The sequence below is a fragment of the Labeo rohita genome, chromosome 5 (genome assembly GCF_022985175.1).
Source record: "Labeo rohita strain BAU-BD-2019 chromosome 5, IGBB_LRoh.1.0, whole genome shotgun sequence".
Classification (NCBI taxonomy): Eukaryota; Metazoa; Chordata; class Actinopteri; order Cypriniformes; family Cyprinidae; genus Labeo; species Labeo rohita.
Genome location: NC_066873.1, coordinates 2,422,367 through 2,445,534, shown reverse-complemented (window position 1 = coordinate 2,445,534; position 23,168 = coordinate 2,422,367). Strand labels below are relative to the sequence as shown.

Sequence of the window (23,168 nt, the reverse complement as noted above, 5' to 3'; positions counted from 1 at the left end):
TAAAGGATCATGTGACACTGAAGACTGGAGTAATGATGCTGAAAATAAATTAAAAAAAATAAATTTTAACATATATTCACATATGTCACAATATTATTGTTTGTACTGTATTTTCAATCAAATAAATGCAGCCTTGGTGAGCAAAAGAGACTTGAAATACGTTCAAAAATCTTACCAAGCCCAAACTTCTGAACAGTAGTGTAGTAGATCATCAGGATATTCAGCATGCATGCAGAAAAGTTGCTTAGTGTGCACAGTATGCATACTGCGTCCAGCAAATTAGGTCCAAGTAGTAGCGTGGTGTATTTCAGACACAGTCATTAGGTCTAATAAGCACTGTGCTGAACGTTTCTCTCTTTCCTCCTGCAGGCGAACTCTCCACCAGTAGTGGTAAATACAGACACGCTGGATGGCTCACCTTATGTAAGTACTGTGCATATTTTAATCTTTGGATCTAGAAATAATTAGTGCTGCAGACAGGAATGATAGCTCAAACCAAGAATACCCTGACAATGATAGTAATAATGCCCTGGCAGACACCCACAGTGCCCTTGTTGGAGATACAATACCATAGCAATCACATATCAAGTTTTAAGTTTTGGGTCGGCATGATTTTGCAATGCGTTGTTGATTCCTGTAGCATTCCTATCCAAAAACACAGTCATAACCCACTATCTTAAATATCTAAAATCTAACCCTAACCATAACTTACCCTAAATAATAGGCAAACAAGAATGGTCCATTAGAAGTCCATTTACGCAAGTTTTGAACGGTAAAGCAACACTTACATTTTCTTCAGAAAATAGTCTACTTATGCATTACAATGGCAAAGTAGACCACTTGCAGGAAAAAAATGCAATGCTTAATATATAGAAACTGTAGGAATTGACTTTCCACCTTTTTTATTTAAAAGAGCCTGTTGGGTTTGATACCAGTATCACCTGTTTTAATAGCTGTACCAGCCTAAAAAAAGACAGTTTTAGCATGAAAGGAGAAAAATGTGTGATTCAGTTGCTGTTTTACTGCTGATTGGAAATTGCATGTCTATTACTGTATAATACATGTCTTGAGCTGACGTCTTCAATGGCTGACATTGTGTATGTGTTGTCTTGTAGGTCAATGGAGCAGAAGGAGAGATTGAATATGAAGAGATTACGCTGGAAAGGGTAAATCTTACAAACAATTACAGTCCTGTATCATAGCATTATTTTTTTTTTAACATTAGGTTATTCTATGTAAAGAGTGCCTTAATCCAGTTTGACGTGAAGTGTGAATGAAGTGTGACCAAATATATATATATATATATATATATGCATTTGTAGTGTACTTCAAATCTTAAAAGTATTTTTAAAATTAGAATATAATAAAAAAGGCAACTTAAGTGTATTTAAAAGAGAGTTATATGACTTTTTAACACATTTAAGTATACTTTTAAAAAATTCACCTGGTAATTAAATGAAAAGATTTACTTGATGTTTTACTAGCTCCATTTTAAATAACTGTTTTAATCTTAAAGAAGTATATTATATAATATATTTTAAATATAATAAATTACAACTCTATCCAAATTACAAAATAAAACGACACATAAAATGTACTTAAGACGGTTTTAAGGGGATTTAAAAAAAGCACTCTGAAGGTTGATTTAATGGAATTTAATGTTTAATTACGTTTTCATTCAACTGCAATTAACAAGCAGTTCTGCAAATGCCTAGTTTGCACTTAAGTAATATTCTTTTAAATAGCATGCTAAAAAAAACACTTTTCAGGGATTCTGTCAATAAATGACATGTTTCAGTGTGAATAATCTGTTTTTGATCTATAAAGCCAAATAAACGCATTAGAATATATGTTGCGCCCACAGCAGAGCTTCAGTGTATGCAAATGAGAGACTGTTATTCTGTTGAACGTGCGTGTGTGTGTGTAGGGGAACTCTGGGCTTGGCTTCAGTATCGCTGGAGGGACTGATAACCCTCATGTCGGAGACGACCCCAGCATCTTCATCACCAAGATCATTCCAGGAGGAGCCGCCGCACAAGACGGGAGACTCAGGTACACACACACACACTCTTGTGGATTGCATATACAGTGACCCCAAAACTTATTCATACACATAAGTCACATTTATAAATGTATAATATCATTGCATTAGGGTAATGTTAATTTTTTTAATATTAAAAAACCTTTTGTGAAATATAACTTTCTTTGAAATTAATGCCACTTGGTTTGATATTTTCTTATCTAACACAATGACACTAATATATTTTAATTGTGTCTTAAGCAGGGCTGCTTAATGAATCATATTTTAATCGTGATCATGATTTCTGCTTAAGCATGATTGTATGTGATATTTGCAGACTGGTTATTTATACTGAAAACATGCTATTTTAATTTGGCATTCATGTTATCTTGCATTAATAACAAGTCTCCGCAAGCTCTTCATGCCTGTGGTTGCCAGATATCAAGAGTTTAAATCCTCCAATCAGATTTTTTTTTCTTAAATGGATGCTTACTTAATCTTCCCAACCTGGCAACCGCACACGGTCTCTCCACATTGCGGAAAAAGCGCTGATGAGCTGAAAATGCCGCCAAATATGTAAGAAGGAGTTAAGCAGTCTCTATTGAGATATTCTGCTCAAATAAAAGTGTAACACAGCCAGCCTTTCACAGAGGCATTTGTGCTGTTTGCTGCAACTAAATCTGTGCAATCTAATGTGAAAGTGCGATAGTTCTGATTAAATGTAAAAAATCATGACTGATTATAACTAATAATCATGATTATATTTTAGAGCTAAATAATCGTGATTAACCATTTAACCACTATTGTACAGCCCTAGACTTAATGTTACAGTCACTGTCTGTGTACTGTATATGCTCACGCTCATAATCACATAGTCGCAGTTAAATATCTCAGTGGATGTACTAGTGATGCATTTATAATGGGACCAGCTGGGGTTCCTGCTAACAAATGCAGTTTTACCCCAGAGCTTTCCAGCACATCCACACACACATTCACTCACACTGCAGGAGAAATTAAGCAGACAGAAATAGCACAGAAAAAAAGGAAGAGAGACAGAGAAAAGATGGACAAAAAATAGCAGAGCGATAAGTTCACCCAAAAATGAAACCGTCGTGTTGTTCCAAATCCGTATGAGTCGGATGTGTTCGGTGATCCAATTAACACGGCAGTCGGAGTGATCGCTGCTGGAGTGAAACAGCTCACTGGAGGTGAGGACTGTCAGTGAATAATGACTTATTTCGATCTGTTCATCAAAATCATACGGGTTTGTAGTGACATGTTGGTTGGTTAATGATAAGAGAACTATTGGCTTTAACCACAGCCTGAGTCAAACACACACACACACACACTGTCAAAGCTGATGGACTGTCAGCTGTTTTATGCTGTCCTCTGCTCTTCTCTGCAGACAGTTGGGCTTCATTACATTCGGCAGTGCTGGGACCAAATGGACTGTAGTTTAGAAAGACAGAAACATTTCTCTTTTCCCCCCCACAGTGTGATTTCACTGGAGTATGAGGATACTCTCTGTTTCAGAGCTCGTGTGATACTTTGAAAAGATACTTTGTGTATGTTCATTCTCTGTACTGCAAGTACTTGCATAGCACAAATGATAAAATTATAAGCATATAATTGCACATAAAACGCTGAGAAACTATTCAAAATATTAAGACATTGCATCATTGTCACATTTCACAAAAAAAGAATCTCATATATTTTTTGAGTGACATGGATAAGTGATAATATAGTTTTCCATTCACATGAAATGTTTCTTCAATTAAAATGTAAATGAAGGGGGGGTCAGTCGATTCAGATCGACTGTGAAAATACCCGCAAAAGATTATTTAAAGCTATTTTTGTGTTAAGTATCAAGTAGACATTACAAATTGTAGCTTTAGAAAAAAACTATCCCTTTAATGTTTTTATTTTTATTATTATTATTATTATTATTTTGTAATGAAATTATACTCTATATAAGAAACTAAATCTGGGCTAAATGTCTTTGAGTCATTTATTTATTCATTTAATTCATTCAAATGTCTGATTCATTTGGATATGAAGTAAATGGCTCTCTTTTTGAATGGGCCTTTGAATCATTGATTCACACAATTTGTTCAAAACACGGATTAATTCAGAAACAAACCACTGCTGTGTTGCTCGGAGACGCACAACAATTCTGCTATGGCTTCAAAGGTAACGCCCTCTGCAAAATTGAGCAAAAACATAATATTGTGTTTAAAATATAATATCACAATATCACAATAGCACAATATCAACTTCTTATTTACTAAACTGTTAAAATCACATTTAAGCTTGTGATAGATCGGGACAAAATTAGCACTTGTATCATATTGCTCTTGATGCCACTGTGATATCCTGTGATATGTGATATATATAAATATGAGACAAAACACATACAGGGGCAATTTTTTGCACCAGTATCTTGAATTTCAGGGCGTAACTGCATTTGTGGAGTTGTTGCCCTGCATCATATTTGTCAACAACTCTATGAAATATGAGATGATGTACAGGTCTGGAGGCAGGGCCAGCACGTTAACTGCGTTAAAATATTTTAATTGTGTTATTTTTTTGTAACTAATTAATTAACACGTTAAACTGACAACTGTAATTTTTACAGAAAATTGCTACAATAAAAACGTTAATTAGTTAAAGCGGTCATCGGATGCTAAGTTCACTTTTTCATGTTGTTTGAACATTAATGTGTGTTGTCAGTGTATGTACACATCTACCCTATAATGATAAAAATCCATGCAGTGGTTTTTAATTAATCTGTAAAAATAATATCCCCTTTTTCAAATCGAGCCATTCTCAGATGCCTGTCATTGTGGCATCACACCAACAGAGGCCAAAGCATGTTATAAACTTCTCATTAAGACCCTAAAGAATCATATCAACTTGTGGAAAATGGGCATCCGATGACCCCTTTAACTGTTACAGTATACAATGAAAAACTTCAAATGGTTTAACAATGCATAATTTACTGTAAAACAATGGATTTTGCAAGTAAAAAGTATGAATTACCATATTATTTAAGGTGGAAAACCATAAAAAGACTGTGCATGGCACATAAATGTATTTTCTTCAATGCATTTTATTTTTAATGTATTTTAGCAGTAATGTATATTAAGTTTCATTTTCTGCTGTTAGTTCATGTTCTTGCATTGTTTTAGTAACGTGTGTGTTACCCTGATTGTGTGTTTGACCCTGTGTAGCGTCTATAAACGAGTATTGTCCATGTTTAATGAACTGTGATTCATCATGTGGCTTTCTATTTAACATCTGTATTAGTATGTTGTTGATCAGTGCAAGGAGAGTTTAAGAAGTAGACTGCCATTTAACCAATTAATGAAATATGGGTTTATAGGTTGTAAAATATACAGGTGCCAACATCCCATCCTGTAATACCTCAAATATTGTTACTGTCTTTTCTTTGTTTTGTTTTGGTTTTTTTTGCTGTGAATTTATGGCAACCACAGCTGCCATTTTCCCCCTGTAAATTCAACAGGATTTTCATACAGTGCAATAAATTCACAAGTGATACATGTGCTAGGCATATGGTTGGATGATGGGATTGTATAAAATGTATCATTTATATGGCGCTTTATACAATACAGATGTTTCAAGAGCAGCTTCACTCTACTAAACAGGAAAATAGCAGAATCAATGATGCAAACTTCATCAAATATGAGACAAATACTGTAGCTTATTATTATACTACTGTTTCCTAGTAAAAAGTAATTTTAAAATGCATTATTTTATACTAAGTATAGTTCAAGTCTATTAACATATTTACTGACATATCACTTGAGACGTACTGATATAAAAATTGTCATTAAACTTCATTTGCAGTACTACTTGTGCACAATGCACATTTCTTATTATTAAGCCTATGTTTTAATGTCACTATTGATGAGGATTGTATGATCTTTGAATAATATAAGTTCTTAAATGCAAAATATTTAAAGTGTACCTAAAGTATACTTGCAATAGTTCCACTTTAGCACAAACAAATATACTTCAGTATATCTTTAGTTGGACTTCAGCACTACTTCTGCACAATTAAAGTGCATGAAGTACAAAATTAGTTGTTCCAGTTTAGCAGACTTTAAATATATCATTTTAGTATACTAAAAGTACAATTGCAGAGTATTTTATGAAGTACATAATACTGTATGTAAGTGTATTTGTAGTATGTTTAGCACAAAATTAATGTATTTTAAGTACATTTTAGTATGTTTATTTTTCACTAGGGTTAATAGTTTATAATATGTGGAGGTTGCACAAGTGGCTTTGTTTGCCAGAATCCTGTGTTTTTCAGTTTTGGGGTTTTGAAGGATGAAGGCATGACATGCAACCTGTCTATGCTGGCATTTGTTTAATTGGACCAGATTCTACCAAGTGACAGATGAATTTAGCTAAAAAATAACATATTTGATTTGATGCATTTAATTTGTCTTTACCAAAAACATTTTCTCCTCCTTTTTTGTAGAGTTGCATGTGCATTCGACATTTTTTTTCCCAGCTGCCCTGAGCTTATCAGAGCAAACCTGCAGCCCATTTTTTGGCTCTGTATCTTTCAATAGTATGATATTATATTTAAATGTTTGAATTTATAAGAAAAGATTTAAAAAAAAAAAAAAAAAAAGAAAATGTATGCAATCCAATACAGAGTACAGATGACTGAGAGATGAACAAACTGACAGATATTTGATACTAACATTTTAACATGATTTTTCTAAAAAATGATGTGTGGAAGTATACCTGTTTCAGTCCAGTAAGTGTTCATCTTGAAATATTAATATAAAAGTTATTCTTATGTTTACTTAAAAAAAAAAAAAAAAAAGTATTCTTATAGAATATTCTTATAGATTTTTATCACAAAAAGACACATGAATGACCTTAAGAGGGATGTTTTTACATTTTTGCAAAAAGGCCTTCACCTGTTTTCTGTGTTTTCAATGTTCTGGATAACGTTGTTGTAGTCCATGTAGACTATAAGGAAAAGGCTGGAACTGACAAAACTGACAGAAAAAAAGCAACTAAAATACAATAATTCTGTTTTTCTACTTTCTTGGTGGTCAGTGGTAATTAGAGGGCTTTACAATGAATATTTATGAGCAGTTATTTCCAGAAATGTGTATTGACAGTCAGTCGTCACAGCGGCACTTATACTCCCACTCGCTGTAATCTCTGCTTTATGTTTCTGCATGACAGCACAGCTATTGCTGCGTTTGCACTTCTGAAAGCTAAGGAATATTTGTGATGTTTTGTTGAGTTGTCAGTTTCAGTGAAATGTCTTTTGTCAGATGCTGTTGAGCTCTGTTTGAAAAAGAGCAGGTAAAAGGAGAACAGGGTGTAGTTTACTGTACCGTAATAAACACAATATTGCCGGCGTATTAAACAATTCACTTATTCACCTATCATGTACCCTGACCCCCATGTCGTTCTTAACCCCTATGATTTTTTTCTTCGGTGAAACAAAAAAGTAGACATTTTGTAAAATGTCCTGGCTGCTCTTTTATATAAAATGAAAGTGAATGGCGCCTGGTGCTGTTGAACTCTGCTAAGGACAAAATGTACTATAAAATGACTCATGTACTGTAAAACAAATCTACTAAAGTCATACAATAGCTTTGTGTGAAGAACAAGACATTTAATCTCGCCCTCCCCATAGCTCTCAAATCTCAAAGCGTGACATAACAAGAATTATCCTGGAAAGGCAAAAGCAAGACAACAGAAAAAATGTCAGACAGACTGAGTCACATATTTCAGCATTTTTTAAAACAGTTTTACAGTATGTCATACAATCTTTTTTTTTTTTTTTTTTTTTTTTTCTTTTATGCCACACATCAGAAAAATAGAAAAAGATGAACAACATCAGTATAATGAAACCGTACCAGAGGACAGTAACAAAATATAACAGACCAAAAAAAATAAATAAATAAGAAGAAGATAAAATTTGGGCGTCACCCTATATTCATTTGTGCAATTACGCAGGACCTTACAATACAACTTGAAATCATTTTTAAAATGAGAAAAGTTTGGTTTGGAGCTTGACCACTTTATTTTATGAAACTTTCCCATTAAAAATATGCTGATCAATCATACACTCATAACGGATGTTTCAAAACTGCAATGATTCTTTACAATGATTTACCTCTGATCTTGTAAATCTTGTAAATTCATGAAACTGATCTCAGGTCAGTTTTGTAATGTAGGTTCAGTTTTAATAACAGACATGTGGGTTATAAAAAAATAGAGAATGATATAATTAATTGTTTCCAAACTCTACCTAAAAACATAAAATAAACACTACAAATCAATACAAACAAATCAGTACAAATTATTTTTTATTATTTATAGTAAACACAAATTTTACAGACACTTCATATTTAACCCTTTATAGCCTGACATATGAAATAAAGAGTCAGAAAATCTTTTGAACCATTTTTTGGACCTTTAGACAAAATTTAAAAGAAAATCTAAAAATAAATAAATAAATAAAGGAGAATAGGAGAATATAATGCATTGCAATACAATGATGATTGAAAGATGAACAAATAAGCGTTCCTCAACTTGTTTATTATACATTGACAAGTCTGTCACTGGATTCTGGAGCTGATACTGACAGTCAGCCAACGGCCGTGGTTATTGGCTGATGTCGATAATCTCAAAATGGCCAAATATCAGCCAATTTGTTCCTGTGTAAATACATTTCTACTGCCTCAACTTCTGCGTAAAAACGCACTGAATATTAGCTGTGCATTCTGTGTGAAATAAAACCTCTTTAAACAGTCAAGTTTCACTTAATATATTTTGCAAATAACATTTTTTGCATCTTGTACATCAGTGTTGCCAGAAACGAATGTCATTTTTAAATTCAAAAATTTTGTGGCAGCTGTCAGTTCAAAGGTTCATTTATGGCTGAGCACGGGCAGCTGCTGACAGATGTTGCCTTAATAACTTTTTTTTTTTTTTTCATCTCTCTCTCCCTGTCTCTCTCAGAGTAAATGACAGCATTCTCTTCGTGAATGACGTTGATGTTCGGGAGGTGACCCACAGTCAGGCGGTGGAGGCTCTGAAGGAGGCGGGCGCTATCGTCAGACTCTATGTGTTACGCAGGAAACCCGTCGCTGAGAAAGTCACCGAAATCAAGCTCATTAAAGGGCCAAAAGGTACAGACTTGTTTATCAGATGACTGATATTTATCATTTACGTTTATTCATTCAGCCAATGTTTTTATTCAAAGTGACTAAAAAATGCTGAATACAACAGAGTGATTCATCACTTGAAAACCTGCTGTGAGCTACAGGGTTGTTATTCAATGGTATATGCATCAGTGGAATTTGTGGTCAAAAACGACATTACCCATAATGCTGTGCCGAAAGCTCCACCAATCAGAAAGTCGCAGTAAACAAATTGTGCTCAAAAAAGGTGGCAGGGGAACCCTAGTAATAAAGTACACAGTCGTAAAGGAAAAAATATATATAACAGCACGGGTCATCGAGTTACGTGTTTAATCATGATGGGTTTAATTCATCCACGTAGACAGAGGAGAAGAAATGATTCGTGTTCATCTTAAGATCCACCAGAGCTGCCGTCAGTACCGTGAGCGCGATCGCGTCAGATTTGAGACGCGCGCTCTCTGCACTCACTAACAGAGATGTAAAGGCATTAAAGGCACTTAAAACTTCCTGGTGTTGTGACGCCGTTTTTGATTCTGTAGCTGTAATTTCCTGAATGCGCTTGTGACTTCATCCGTTCATTCGAGCCTGGTCTCATGAAAATGCGTATAAATAGTAGGCTAGTAGGCCAAATAAAAACAAAAACTCCCTCATCCTACCCATCTCGTAGCATATACACTCCAGTCAAATTTTACATATCAATACCACGCGTTTTTAGTTTTTATTTGGCATACTTTTTACGCACTTTTCCTTTCTTTCTTTCTTTCTTTCTTCTTTTTTATTTATTATTTAGTTATTATTTTTCTTTTTCACTCTTATTTTTTATTGTTATTTTCTTTCTTTCATTTTAGTTTTTATTAATTATTTATTATTATTATTATTTATTTTTCTCTCTTGTTATTTTTCTTTATTTATTGTTATTATTTTCTTTCTTTCTTGTTGTTATTAATCAATTAATACTAAAGCATAAAACGTTTGAATAAGATATTAAAAGATTAATAGCAGAAGTTACTATTATTTATTGATAGTTTAACTGGAGAATTGACTAACTGATAAGAAAATATTAAATAGATTAATTGAAAAATAATCGATAGATAAGTCAACTAATCGAAAAAAATAATCGATAGATTAGTCGACAGTAAAAATAATCGTTAGCTGCAGCTCTAGTTTGGAACAACGTGAGGGTGAGTAAATGATGACAGAATGTTTATCTTTTGGGTGAACTGTTTCTTTAAGTGGTTTGTAAAGCTGTCAGTAAAGCATCCAAATTGTTACTTAGTGGATCTTTTACAAATAATGGAGAACTGAAAGTTCTGTTCATGAAGAGATACGTCACCGCTGTCGTTTCTGTCGCAGGGCTAGGCTTCAGTATAGCGGGTGGTGTGGGGAACCAGCACATCCCTGGAGACAACAGCATTTATGTCACAAAGATCATCGAGGGAGGAGCGGCACATAAGGACGGACGACTACAGATCGGTGATAAGATACTGGCGGTAAGACGACACATGTACATCGCTGACGTGTAAACATAGACTGTATTAGACTGGAGCAGCATCACATAGCTTTAGCTTTGCTGTTGTGTCAAACTGGTTCTTCAATGCCGCCACCTGCTGCTCACAGGAGGAACTACAGGCAGGTTGTGCAAAAGCACATTTATCTGATTTAGCCTTCACTTTGGTTTACATGCATCCCTGAATTTCTCTGTTGTTTTTTGCCACTGCTGATGTAGAAACTGCACACTGCAAATAGAAACAAAGCTTTCAATCTTCATATGTAGTTTCATAATTATTTCTATTGTCTTTGCAATCGAATGTACTGACAAGCATTTATGATGAACTAAAATATACTTTAATGTAATTTCTATTGAAACTTGTTTGTCATGAATTTAAATATATTTGTAATTATACACTGGTTATGATGAAGTTGTAGTTTACATGTGTTATTTCAGTATCACTAAGATACTGTTATAGTTTTTATTAATATGTTGATTATTTTAATATTTTCTGTTTTCATTTTTATTTGTTAAAGTTTTAGCGCTTTTATGTATTTTTGTCATTTTTAATAGTTTTTGTTTTCATGCCTATATAGTTTTTTTTTCTGTTTTAGTCATTTTACTACATCAAGTTAAACTTTTTTTTATTTCATATTTTTTATATTATTTCAGTTCATGGTTATTATATTTTAAGTAAGTAGTTTCAGTTTTAGCTTTAGTTAACTATAATAACCTCACAATATTTGTAGATTTTAAATATATTAACTTAACATGTCAAATAACACACTACGGTTAAAATTTTAATCATGTACTTTACATGTGCTTTGTTGTGTTCAACGTTTCAAAATAAGTGAATACTTCTTTAAAGAACAACAATGGATTATTAAAGCTTAATGATTTCAAATGTACTCTAAAGTAAAATTTTTAATTTGACTGTTATAAAAGTGTACTTAAGTGTGTTGAGAAACATGTTCATGAAAGTTTACATTAAGTACACAATGGCCTTTTATTTCATTAATATTATCTGCAAGTAAAGTTTTTTTAATTATTCTTTTAAGATCTTAAGTGCACTGCAAGTGCACATCCAATACAAATAAGTGCATTTCTTTTTCACAAGGAACATGAGCCTCGTAACATCACTCTGTGCATCTGCAGGTGAATAATGTGTGTCTGGAGGACGTGATGCATGAGGACGCGGTGGGCGCGCTAAAGAACACAGCAGAGGTGGTCTACCTCAGAGTGGCAAAGCCAAACAACCTGTACCTTACCAACAACTACAACCCACCAGACCTCACAAGTAGTGAGTACTCAGCACACAGAAACGCTGTTTCACAGATACAATACTGCAAAGTATGTTTTAAGTCTTGAATAACTTTCAAGATTCGATGGCAGTCCTTGGTAAATCCAGCTTTCACTCACTCACCCTTCAGCGTACTCTCCGCATCTGGACACGGACCTTGGACATCCAAACTTCCTGGCCTCGGATTACCCACAAGCCCTCACTCCCACCTCACCAAGCCGCTTTTCTCCTGTGCTGCATGGCTTGATGGGAGATGACGACTTACCCAGGTAATGCGCTCGGGGTAACTGGAAGTTCAGGATTCAGCAGTTCAAATAAATTGGAAGGATTCATTATTTTAGTAATATATTGAATTCGATTTTATTGTTATATTTTCTGTTTTCATTTTTATTGTGGTTAATTTTAGTAATTTGGTGTATTTTATCATTATTAAGAGTTTTTTTTCTCTCTTTTCTCTCTCTCTCTCTCTATTATATATATAATATATATATATATATATATATATTATTAAGTTTTAGTTTTCTTTTTTTTAGTGCATCAAGTTAAACTGAATGAAAATGAGAAATGTTGCTTTGGCAACTATGTTTTATTTTATTTCAGTTCTTATTTATTTCAATTTCAAGGTTTTTTTAGTGTTTCAATTTCAGTTATCTATAATAACACTGCCGTGGGTAAATAAAATAAAAAATTAATTGGCAGCTGAGATAATAATTGAATTTTAGATTCACATCGCACCTATGATGCAAACGGCAGCTGACAGAAATTATATTTTCAAATTGTTTTGAGGGTTTCTTTTTTTTAATATTATGGATTAAATATTTGAAATTTATTCGTTAAACAAAACTGATTCAGAGTCATGTTAGTCTTATTAGGTATTCAAATAAGCTTAGTATGGATGCCATTGATCCCAAAGGGTTTATTATATTCATTCAGTTATGGCAAATTCATGATCGAAAGTAAGTCGATAAGTAAATCCTTCATAATGAGTCTTTTTAAATCCATTCTGCAGATTTCCACAGTTTTTCTCCATAATTAAAGCAGAAAATGTTAACTCCATTTTTGTTCTGTGCCTCCGGCTTCCTCACTGAGAGACTAAAGGAATAAAGAGTTACGGAATAACTTTCTAGAAGCTCCCTGCTGATAAATACTTAGAGGTGGCTGATACAACCAAAGGCTTATAACACAAAATGAGTCATTTTCTGTCACAGTAATGATACATTTCGCAATAGAGTAATACAGTCTGGAATTAGTTTTATCATTATACAGAAACTTCAGTAATTTAAACCAAATTATATACATTTTATATTTCCTAAAATCTCTGCAAAATGTTTGCAAACTAAATTCAACAAGTCAGAATGGCAAGATATAAACTTGCAATCATAAAAAAAGTTGTGAGCTGCTTTTTTCCTCACAGACTTTATAACTCACAATTGTGAGTTTATATATCACAGTTCTGAGAACAGAAGTCAGAATTGTGAGATGTAGGGCCCTATTTTAACAATCTAAGCGCATGGTCCGAATCCACTTTTGCTATTTTAAGGACGGGAAAAACAGTCGGCGCGCCCGGCGCATGGTCTGAAAGGGTTGTCTCTGTTCCCTTAATGAGTCATGGGTGTGTTTTGGGCGTAGTGTGCATTAAACCAATCAGAGTCTCGTCTCCCATTCCCTTTAAGAGCCAGTTGCGCTCACGCCAAGGCGGATTCGCTATTTACATGGCGGAATTTGCTAGAACAAAGACTGAACGCTTCTCCAGAGAGCAGGGCAGGCGCAAAGGGGGGGTATTTACGGGCCGAGCCCACTCAGATGAGTTACTGTACACCCCCTTTCCATCCTCTCCCCTCCTTGCTGAAAGTGATCGTTTTTGAAAGCGAAAGTGAAACCAAAAAAACAGCTGGCATAAGAAAGTGATTGGCTATCCATTACGACGTAGGGTTTTTTTATATTTATGTACACAAAAATCTTTTACATTGTAATCCTTTCATTTTTAATATTTGCCATGTTTGTGTGCTGCTGCATGTGTGTGTGTGTATGTGCAGTGTGCACCTGCCTATAGGCGCATATTACTAACGTGGTCTTTAAATAAAAAATATATATATATTGCGCCATTGACTTTAGAGTATGTTTTTGTTGGTCAATAGCACAGTCTATTTCAGTTTCCAACAGTGAGCCTGAACGCACCTCGTTTTCAGACCAGCACGCCCATGGGCGCACAAATGAGTGCAAATGCATTTGCTGTTTAAACAACATGGCGCAGGACGTGAAAACTGTCAAACGTGAAAGCGTCAGGCTGAAACTAGCAGTAAACACTTGCATCGCATTGCACCGGGTGCAGGATAGGGTCCATAAACTCACAACTGCAATTGCAGTCAGAATTGCATGTTATATTTCACTGATCTGACTTTGTTTCTTGCAATTGCAAGTTTACATCTTGCAATTCTGAAAAAATGTCAGAATTGTGAGAGAATTGACACTTTTTATCTTAGTTTTCATATTCTGTAACAGAAACAAGCTTCTGTACCAAAGTGAATACTGTCAGACAGCTTTTTTTTTAAACCAAAATGTTAAATCTCAACTGGTTGATCATTAATGTCACTGACACATATTATCGTATCACAAAGCCATAAAACTGCTTAGTGTAAATTATAAGTCATTATAGAAACAACTGTTTTGAAACAGTTTGAAAACTTGTTTTAATAAAACATCATGCTTTAGCCATAAAATAAATGTTAGCTTGCCAGCATAAATGCATAGTGAAACCGCACTGTGCCGCCTATTCAGGTTCAGTCATATAGTCAATAAAGTGTATCATACTGGAATTGTTATTATCATCCTGGAATTCTTTTGTAATTTATCTCTACCTTCTGTTATTTCTGTGCTCTGTCTTGTGTGTCTCAGGGACCCGAGGCGTGTTGTGATCCACAGAGGATCGACGGGTTTGGGCTTTAATATAGTTGGAGGGGAGGATGGAGAGGGAATATTCATCTCTTTCATCCTGGCAGGAGGCCCTGCGGACCTGAGCGGAGAACTGCGCAAAGGAGACCAGATCTTGAGTGTGAGAACATGCAAACACGTACACATGTACTCATGTATGAAAAGCATTATCACAGTTTGAAAAGAAAGGCTTTGTTTTCACACTGTGCTTTTGCGTTGTGGGGATTTAACCAGCAGGTGCAATTAGTTCATGTCAGCATATAGGAATCTGATAATTACAATAAAGAACAGAAAAGTAAATATTGCACTGCAGCAGTATTGAAAGTGGTTTAACGTTGCTGCTATTGTCTTGTTGAAATGTAGTTTGGCAGTAGTGTTACAGTAGTATGTTAAGGAGTGCTGCTGTAGTGATGTGTGTCTGTATTGATCTGCATGTGTTTCTCAGGTGAATGGCGTGGATCTGCGGGCAGCTACACATGAACAAGCAGCAGCTGCCTTGAAAAATGCAGGACAGACTGTGACCATCATCGCTCAGTACAGACCAGAAGGTCAGAACACACACACACGCCCCTGATCTTGCACACTGGGTCCAGAGTTGACACTCGCCCAATGTGGATAGGAAAAAAATATATTAATATTATTTTAGGAACTGCAGAATAACACACTGTATGTGTGATTAAGCTGTATTTCTTTAAAATAAATGTCACTTCTTAGACATTTTTGTTATATAATGTAAATACATTTATACATTTTTAATTCTGGATCAAGTTTCCAAATACTTTCGAGTCCACTGCATACATTACCATTCAAACACTTGGGGTCAGTAAGGTTTTTTGTTTGTTTGTTTGTTTTTTGTTTTTTTAAGAAATTAAACCTTTAATTCATCAAGGATACATTATTCTGATCAAAAGTGACACTAAAGCCATTTATAATGTTACAAAATATTTCTATTTTAAATAAATACTGTTCTTTCAAACTTTCTATCCATCAGAGAGTCCTGAAAAAAAATTGTATCACCATTTCCACAAAAATATTAAGCAGCAAAAACAATATTGCTAATAATCAGAAATGTTTCTTGAGCAGCAAATCAGCATATTAGAATGATTTCTAAAGGATCATGTGACACTGAAGACTGGAGTAATGATGCTGAAAATTCAGCTTTGATCACAGCAATAAATGACATTTAGGGCCGTACTCACCATTGAGGTCCGGACCTTGCTATTTTTGCGATGGACTTTTGAAGATATGCAATTATTTTTAGGGAAACGCACAGGGAACATAGTTCCAGGCATGTCGCATATCAGAGGGCGCGTTAACCGAAAATTCTCTGTCATTGACGGATTTTTTTTTATCAGTGACGGAAAAATCTGAAGGCCATCCGTCATTTTGACAGATTACACTGAGGGTGATCTATTGTATAATTGTAGCTGTAATTCCCACCCCTGTCCAGTTGGTGGCGAGTGCGCTCCAATGTAGCAGCAGAGCACAGGATCCAGAACAAAAACGAAAATGTCACAAATGTTTTCCTATGCGTTTGATTAGTTAGAGTACACAGAAGTTACAACGATCTATCACGCCACATTAAAGAACACCAAAATGGTATTTATTGCTTGAATTTCCTAATGAAATGGACAGAATTTGAAATCTGAGACTTTTATAGATGTTTCATATCAAATGTAACACAAAACCTAGCCTATTGCTATTTCTTGGAAGGAAGAGACACTATGTACTGTTTATTCATCAACTGAAAACAGCATAGACCAAAAGATCGATTGTGATTTAAGAATCGATTTTGGTTCATTAAAATGAGAATCTATAAAAATCGAGAAATCAAATTTTTATTTTATATATATATATAGCCCTAGTGCATTTTGTTGTTTTTTAACACTGCGCTGTCGTCCTGTAGGTTCATGATTAAAAATAAAAAAAATAACAAAAATAAAAGCAATTAATGTGTTATTCTAATTAAAATATGAAAATTATAATGACAGGTAATAATAGATTTTGATGGAATTTTTATGACCCTGTGCGTCAAAATGACGCACAATGTTGAAGTCTAGCGCAACCTCTGCCGCATATATATATATATGATTTCAGTTATTTCAAAGGTTTTACAACAGCAAAATAACCAAAACCCACAATGACACTGGCCAAACAAATAAATATAGTAAACAAGATTACAGGTCTTCTCATCTGAGTTGCCTCAGCGGTTTTACAGCGTTCATCAGTGTCAAAGTGTTTGTGATTATGGCCAATCAAAGCAAAGTAGGTGGGGTTTATGTTCACAGACGATGAGTGTAAAAAAAATCCAGCTCGACGCCTCAGACAGTTATGAAGTGCTAGTGTAAGCTAAACCAAATATTTCCTATTTGACCGCTGTTTTACAATAGAAATGTTAGACGACCGACAGAAATATTCAGGGATGTCAACTAATACGTTTTTGTCTAATTTTGCAAATTTAGATTTATGTACATGATTAGGCTAATGTAAGAAAAAGAGAAAGAAAGAGATGAGAAAGAGAGATGGTGATGGAGATGAGACAAGAAGTGTAGGTAGGCCTGAGAATGGGATTAGCATTATTACAATCATGGTATTCCTAATGACCACAGAGATTCATGACCTTTGTTAATTGCAGTGGAAACTTTAGGCTCAGTTTAACAACACCACAAACATATATTGTCATAATATTATTACTGAATAAATATATTTTCGTAAATACAACTGGTCTGTTTTAACAAGAGACATTCCAAGAATGTATGTGGGATTTTTCTTTTTGTATCACTCTTGGTCAGTGTTTGCACGTTTCATACCGTTACTTCCATTCAGAATATTCGTTGAAATATTTCTTAAGACCATTCCTGTTTGGGATGTTATTGTGTATTGTCAAAAATAAACAAGCTATGTCTTCTCTATTTCCAGTTTGTAGCGTGGATCATTCATTGTGACATTTAATCTGACTCTCACATTTAAGAATGGGTTATCTTGAAAAATAATTTATGCTACTACTGCCCACTGACTTGGTTTTAAGCCTATATTGTTATCCAATTTATGAGCCTTAAAACATCTTAAAATGCACACATGTAGGTCAGGAAAATCAAAATTTTCTCAGAGGAGCATGCCCCAGAACCCCACCAACCAATCTCCATTCTGAGACTGCAGTATTTATAAAAACCTGCATACAGCCCTGATTACATTGTAACACATATTCAAATAGAAAACAGCTATTTTAAGTGATAAAAATATTACACAGATTTACTGTTTTTACTTTATTTTTGATCAAAAATAATGAGATTTAAGAGATTTCTTTCAAAAACATTTTAAAATCTTACCAACCCCAAACTTTTGACTTTTAGTGTATATAGAATAGATATTTTAGACTCTCACACACATCACATCACATCACATCACATCACATCACTGTCCAAACTGACACAAACGATTGATTTCTAACAGTAGTAGCTCTTCTGTGCCGTGCAGTGCTGGATAACAGCTGTGTTTGTTTGTTTGTGCAGAGTACAGTCGATTTGAAGCTAAAATTCATGATCTCAGAGAGCAGTTGATGAACAGCAGTATGGGCTCTGGAACAACTACATTACGAAGTAACCCCAAACGAGGATTTTATATCAGGTAAACGTACAACACACACACTACAACTCCAAATCACCAGCTCTTTACTCTTTTAGTCTTCTATTACATTTGAATGGTGGATAGAGCTCTGGACCGGCAGTTTACATGCACACACTAACAAAGATGTCACATGTACAAATCCAGCTTATAATATTACTGTAGCTCCAAATACATTACCCTAGTCTTTTCTGCAACATTTCCTCTCCTCTTTCTACTATACTACAGTTATATATGTAAGCCCTTGTTGAAAAAGAAGTACACTTTAGCATACTTTTAAAAAGAGTACTTACCCTAGTAAAAAAAGTATTTGAAATGCATTTATTTTATACTAAGTATAGTTTAAGTCTATTAACATATCTACTGACGTCTCACTCGAGACCTACTGATATAAAAATTGTAATTAAACTTTATTTGGAGTACTACTTGTGCACAATGCACATTTTTTAATATTAAGCCTAAAATATGTTTTAATGTCACTATTGATGAAGATTGTATGATCTTTGAATAATATCAGTCTTTAAATGCCAAATATTTAAAGTGTACCTAAAGTATCCTTGCAGTAGTTCCACTTTAGCACAATCAAACATACTTAAGTATATCTTTAGTAGGACTTCAGCACTACTTCTGCACAATTCAAGTGCATTAAGTACAAAATTAGTTGTTACTGTTTAGCAGACTTTAAATATTCCAGTTTAGTATACTCAAAGTACAATTGCAGGGTATTTTTATTACGTACATAATATGTAAATGTATTTGTAATATACTTAGTATAAAATAAATAAAAACATTTTAGTATATTTATTTTTCACTAGGGTATTAGGGAAATAATATGTTTTAAAAGAAAATACTTAATGTGACAATCTTTTCTGACATTTACAAGAGCACATTTAACACAAGTAAGTGCACTTCTATTGAAATTATAAAAATATTTCTACTCAACATAGCTGACGGGCAAATAATACACTCTTTGACAATACGTCATTGGAGATCAAATATTGAAAAAATTAAGACATTTACCATCATGAAAGAAGTCCACAATGGTGGATCCATAATTACCCAGATAACCTACAACATTTGTCAAAATGGTCAGTATGCAAGTAGAGCACTCTGTATATACTGTATCCCATAATCCACTGAACTCCACTTGACCTTCCATCTCTAGTGTGAAGAATGAACTGGATGCTTTATGCACAGCAATTTCTCAATATTTAAGTGTTCATATTTAAATGAGCTGCAACACAATGGGATCATGTGAGAACAATGTTTATCTCTGCATACTGCATGCTGTTTAACATAGTCGACACTGCACAGTGTGCAGAAAGCAGGAGGCTAGTGTTCCATTCTGAACAGAGCCACTGAATAAAAATGAAAAGAGGCCAAAAATAAAAGGTCCGTGTTGCTCAATTTCAACCCAATTCCATGCTTTTCCTTTGATGTTCTTCCTTCTATCTCTCTCTGTGTCCTCTTTATCATCTCTTCTCCCTGTGACTTATGTTCTCTCTCTCTCTGTCTGTGGTTTGGCAGGGCTCTGTTTGACTATGATAAGACAGCAGACTGTGGTTTCCTGAGTCAGGCCGTGGGCTTTAAGTTTGGAGATGTGCTGCATGTTTTGGACTGTGGAGATGAGGAGTGGTGGCAGGCCTGCCGAGTCAGCCCACAGGGGGATGAGGAAGAGGTCGGCTTCATCCCCAGCAAGAGGAGGTGTGTGTGTGTGTGTGTGTGTGTTGCTGCTTTCTCGTGTTATCTTCTCTGTTGTCCTTGAACAAAATAATATTCAAACGGCTTAAAGAGGCTTTTTAGCTTTTAACTCTCTCTCGTTCTGACACAAGGACGTGCTCTAGAGACGTTTATCCGCGCAAGCATTTCTCTGCAGTCATTTTGAAAGAAATTTCTGGGATAAATGCTTCATTTAAGCTCTGTTGACAGCACATGCAGTGTCAAAAAAGAATTTTGACTCCCTCAGATTATAAACATGAAAATTACACTGCTATTCAGAAGTTTGGTGTCAGTAAGATTTGTAAAATGTTTTTGAAAGAAGTCTCTTCTGCTCACCAAGGCTGCGTTTATTTGATCAAAAATACAGTAAAAGCAGTAATGTTGTGAAATATGACTGGGTCATTCCACTAAATCGGTGCCTTTTCCACTTGGAAAAATTGAAAAATAAAAGTTTATTCAATATTTTTTAAATATCCATGAAATGAAGACACCTTAAAATGACAAGAAATTGAATTGTGCCATCTCAGGCTATGTCATTTATTATTTTATGACTATTTTTCTACCTCATGTTTTGGTATTTTTGTCAACCCTGTTACTAGATGCTATAGTTTAATTAGAACTCATATGCCACTGAATGATACAGGTATTAGCTCAATAATATACTGAGGGCGACCTTTAAAATGTATGAATTTTACACAGACAGTCTTTAAAACAGGGTCAAACCTAATCAATGTCATCCCTGTTACCCACGTCAAAACCTGTTACTCGAAAGTAACAGGTTTGACGATTTCAAACTAATTAGCTAATTGCTAGCTAATAGTCAAGTTCACAAAAGCACGTGTTGTACACTTTGAAAGGATTTTAAAGTATAGACATTGATTATATTAGATGTAAGAAATATTTTTTTTTAATTTATATTTTAAAAATGGTAACAGGATTGACATTGCGTGATGGCCCTCCCTCAGTCAAGCTTCATAAGTCATCAAAAGGAGTGAGAGAAACATGCTTGTGTTTGAAGTGTTGTAATCCTGGTTGAGAGATGATGCAACCTCCTAGAAGTGATGTTACTTGAATGTACATTTTTTTTGATGGTTTGAGGGTTTTTTGATGAGGGTAACAAGGCTGACATGACATCACTTACTGAATGAGACTATATTTAGAACAATATGCAAATGTGATTTTTATATCATTCTGCCTTCATTTTGCAAATTAAAAGTCCTGCTGAAAAAAATCATAGTGAGAGAGACATGCCACAAACCTTACCCTTACCAGCTATTTAAATTATTTAAAATAATATTTAATTGACTTTTTTATGCAATATCGATGAAAGCATACTTAGCATTGTTCCTATACACAGCATTTTTTGCTATATTAAATCTATGTTTGACTATTTCTCAGGGATGCAAAAGGCACCAATTACATGGAATGACCCTTTTACAATTTAAAATAAAGGTTTTCTATTTTAACATTTTGAAATGTAATTTGTTTCTTAGGCACATAATTTAGGGTACATTTTACATCAGGAAAAATATTGAAAAAATATGATCTCTTAAAACAACTATTGGTTTTCATTTATACAGAATTTTTGTGGACATAAGTAAAACAAAATATGTTGTTATTTAAAAGAAAATTTAATTTAAACCCAATCTATTTTAAGTATTTAGACTGTAGAAATAAACTGAATATACAGGTGCATCTCAAAAAAAATAGAAAATTGTGAAAAAGTTCTTTTCTTCGTAACTTCTTTCAAAAACTGAAACTTTATTATTCTAGATTCATTACGTGTAAAGTAAAACATTTCAAAGGTTTTTACTTTTAATTTTGATGATTAGAGCTTACAGCTCATGAAAGTCAAAAATACATCTCAAAATATTAGAATATTTACATTTGAGTTTCATTAAATGTCCATCCCTACAGTATAAATTCCAGGTATTTCTTGTTCTTTGAAACCACAATAATGGGGAAGACTGCTGACTTGGCAATGGTTCAGAAGACAATTATTGACACCCTTCACCAAGAGGGTAAGTCACAGAAGGTCATTACTGAATGGGGAGGCTGTTTACAGAGTGCTGTATCAAAGCATAATAAATGCAAAGTTAGCTGGAAGGGAGAAATTAAGTAGGAAAAGGTGCACAGTGCTGACCGGGATGACCGCAAGCTTGAGAAAACTGTCAAGCAAAGCCAATTCAAACACTTGGGAGAGAGTCACAAGGAGCGGACTGAACCCGGACTCAGCGCATCAAGAGTCACCACACTCAGACGTCTTCAGGAAAAGTTCTACCAAGCCACTTTTGAAACAGAAACAACATCAGAAGCATCTTACTTGGGCTAATAAGAAAATGAACTGGACTGTTGCTCAGTGGTCCAAAGTCCTCTTTTCAGATAAAAGTAAATTTTGCATTTCATGTTGAAATCATGGTCCCAGAGTCTGGAGGAAGACTGGAGAGACACAGAATCCAAGCTGCTCGAAGTCTAGTGTGAAGTTTCTGAAGTCAGTGATGATTTGGGGTGCCGTGACATCTGCTGGTATTGGTCCATTGTGTTTTATCAAGTGCAAAGTCAATGCAGCCGTCTACCATGCAGGAGATTTTGGATCACTTTATGCTTCCATCTGCTGACAAGCTTTATGGAGATGCTGATTTTCTTTTCCAGCAGGACTTTAGCACCTGCCCACAGTGCAAAAACCGGTTTACTGACCATCATATTACTGTGCTTGATTGGCCAGCCAACAAGCCTGACCTGAACCTCATTGAGAATCTATGGGATATTTTAAGAGAAAGATGAGAAACAGTCGATCCAAATATACAGACGATCTGAAGGCTCAGTAGTGCCTCAGCAGTGCCTTACATCGCTTACATTCCACTCCTCACTGATGCTGTC

The 23,168-nt window shown here is 34.6% G+C and overlaps 1 protein-coding gene across 5 annotated transcripts in view; it reads left to right on the top strand.

Annotated features, from left to right (window-relative positions):
- Positions 1–23,168, top strand: part of LOC127165109 (disks large homolog 4) — a 177,234-nt gene that overhangs the window by 140,931 nt on the left and 13,135 nt on the right. For all 5 annotated transcript variants that reach the window (XM_051109426.1, XM_051109425.1, XM_051109424.1 and 2 more), the window contains 11 exons: positions 370–423; positions 1,116–1,166; positions 1,928–2,052; positions 9,044–9,213; positions 10,579–10,715; positions 11,870–12,014; positions 12,145–12,283; positions 14,910–15,066; positions 15,391–15,493; positions 18,458–18,572; positions 20,097–20,273. In XM_051109426.1, the coding sequence (XP_050965383.1) occupies positions 370–423; positions 1,116–1,166; positions 1,928–2,052; positions 9,044–9,213; positions 10,579–10,715; positions 11,870–12,014; positions 12,145–12,283; positions 14,910–15,066; positions 15,391–15,493; positions 18,458–18,572; positions 20,097–20,273 (1,373 nt within the window). The remainder of the gene's footprint in view (positions 1–369; positions 424–1,115; positions 1,167–1,927; positions 2,053–9,043; positions 9,214–10,578; positions 10,716–11,869; positions 12,015–12,144; positions 12,284–14,909; positions 15,067–15,390; positions 15,494–18,457; positions 18,573–20,096; positions 20,274–23,168) is intronic.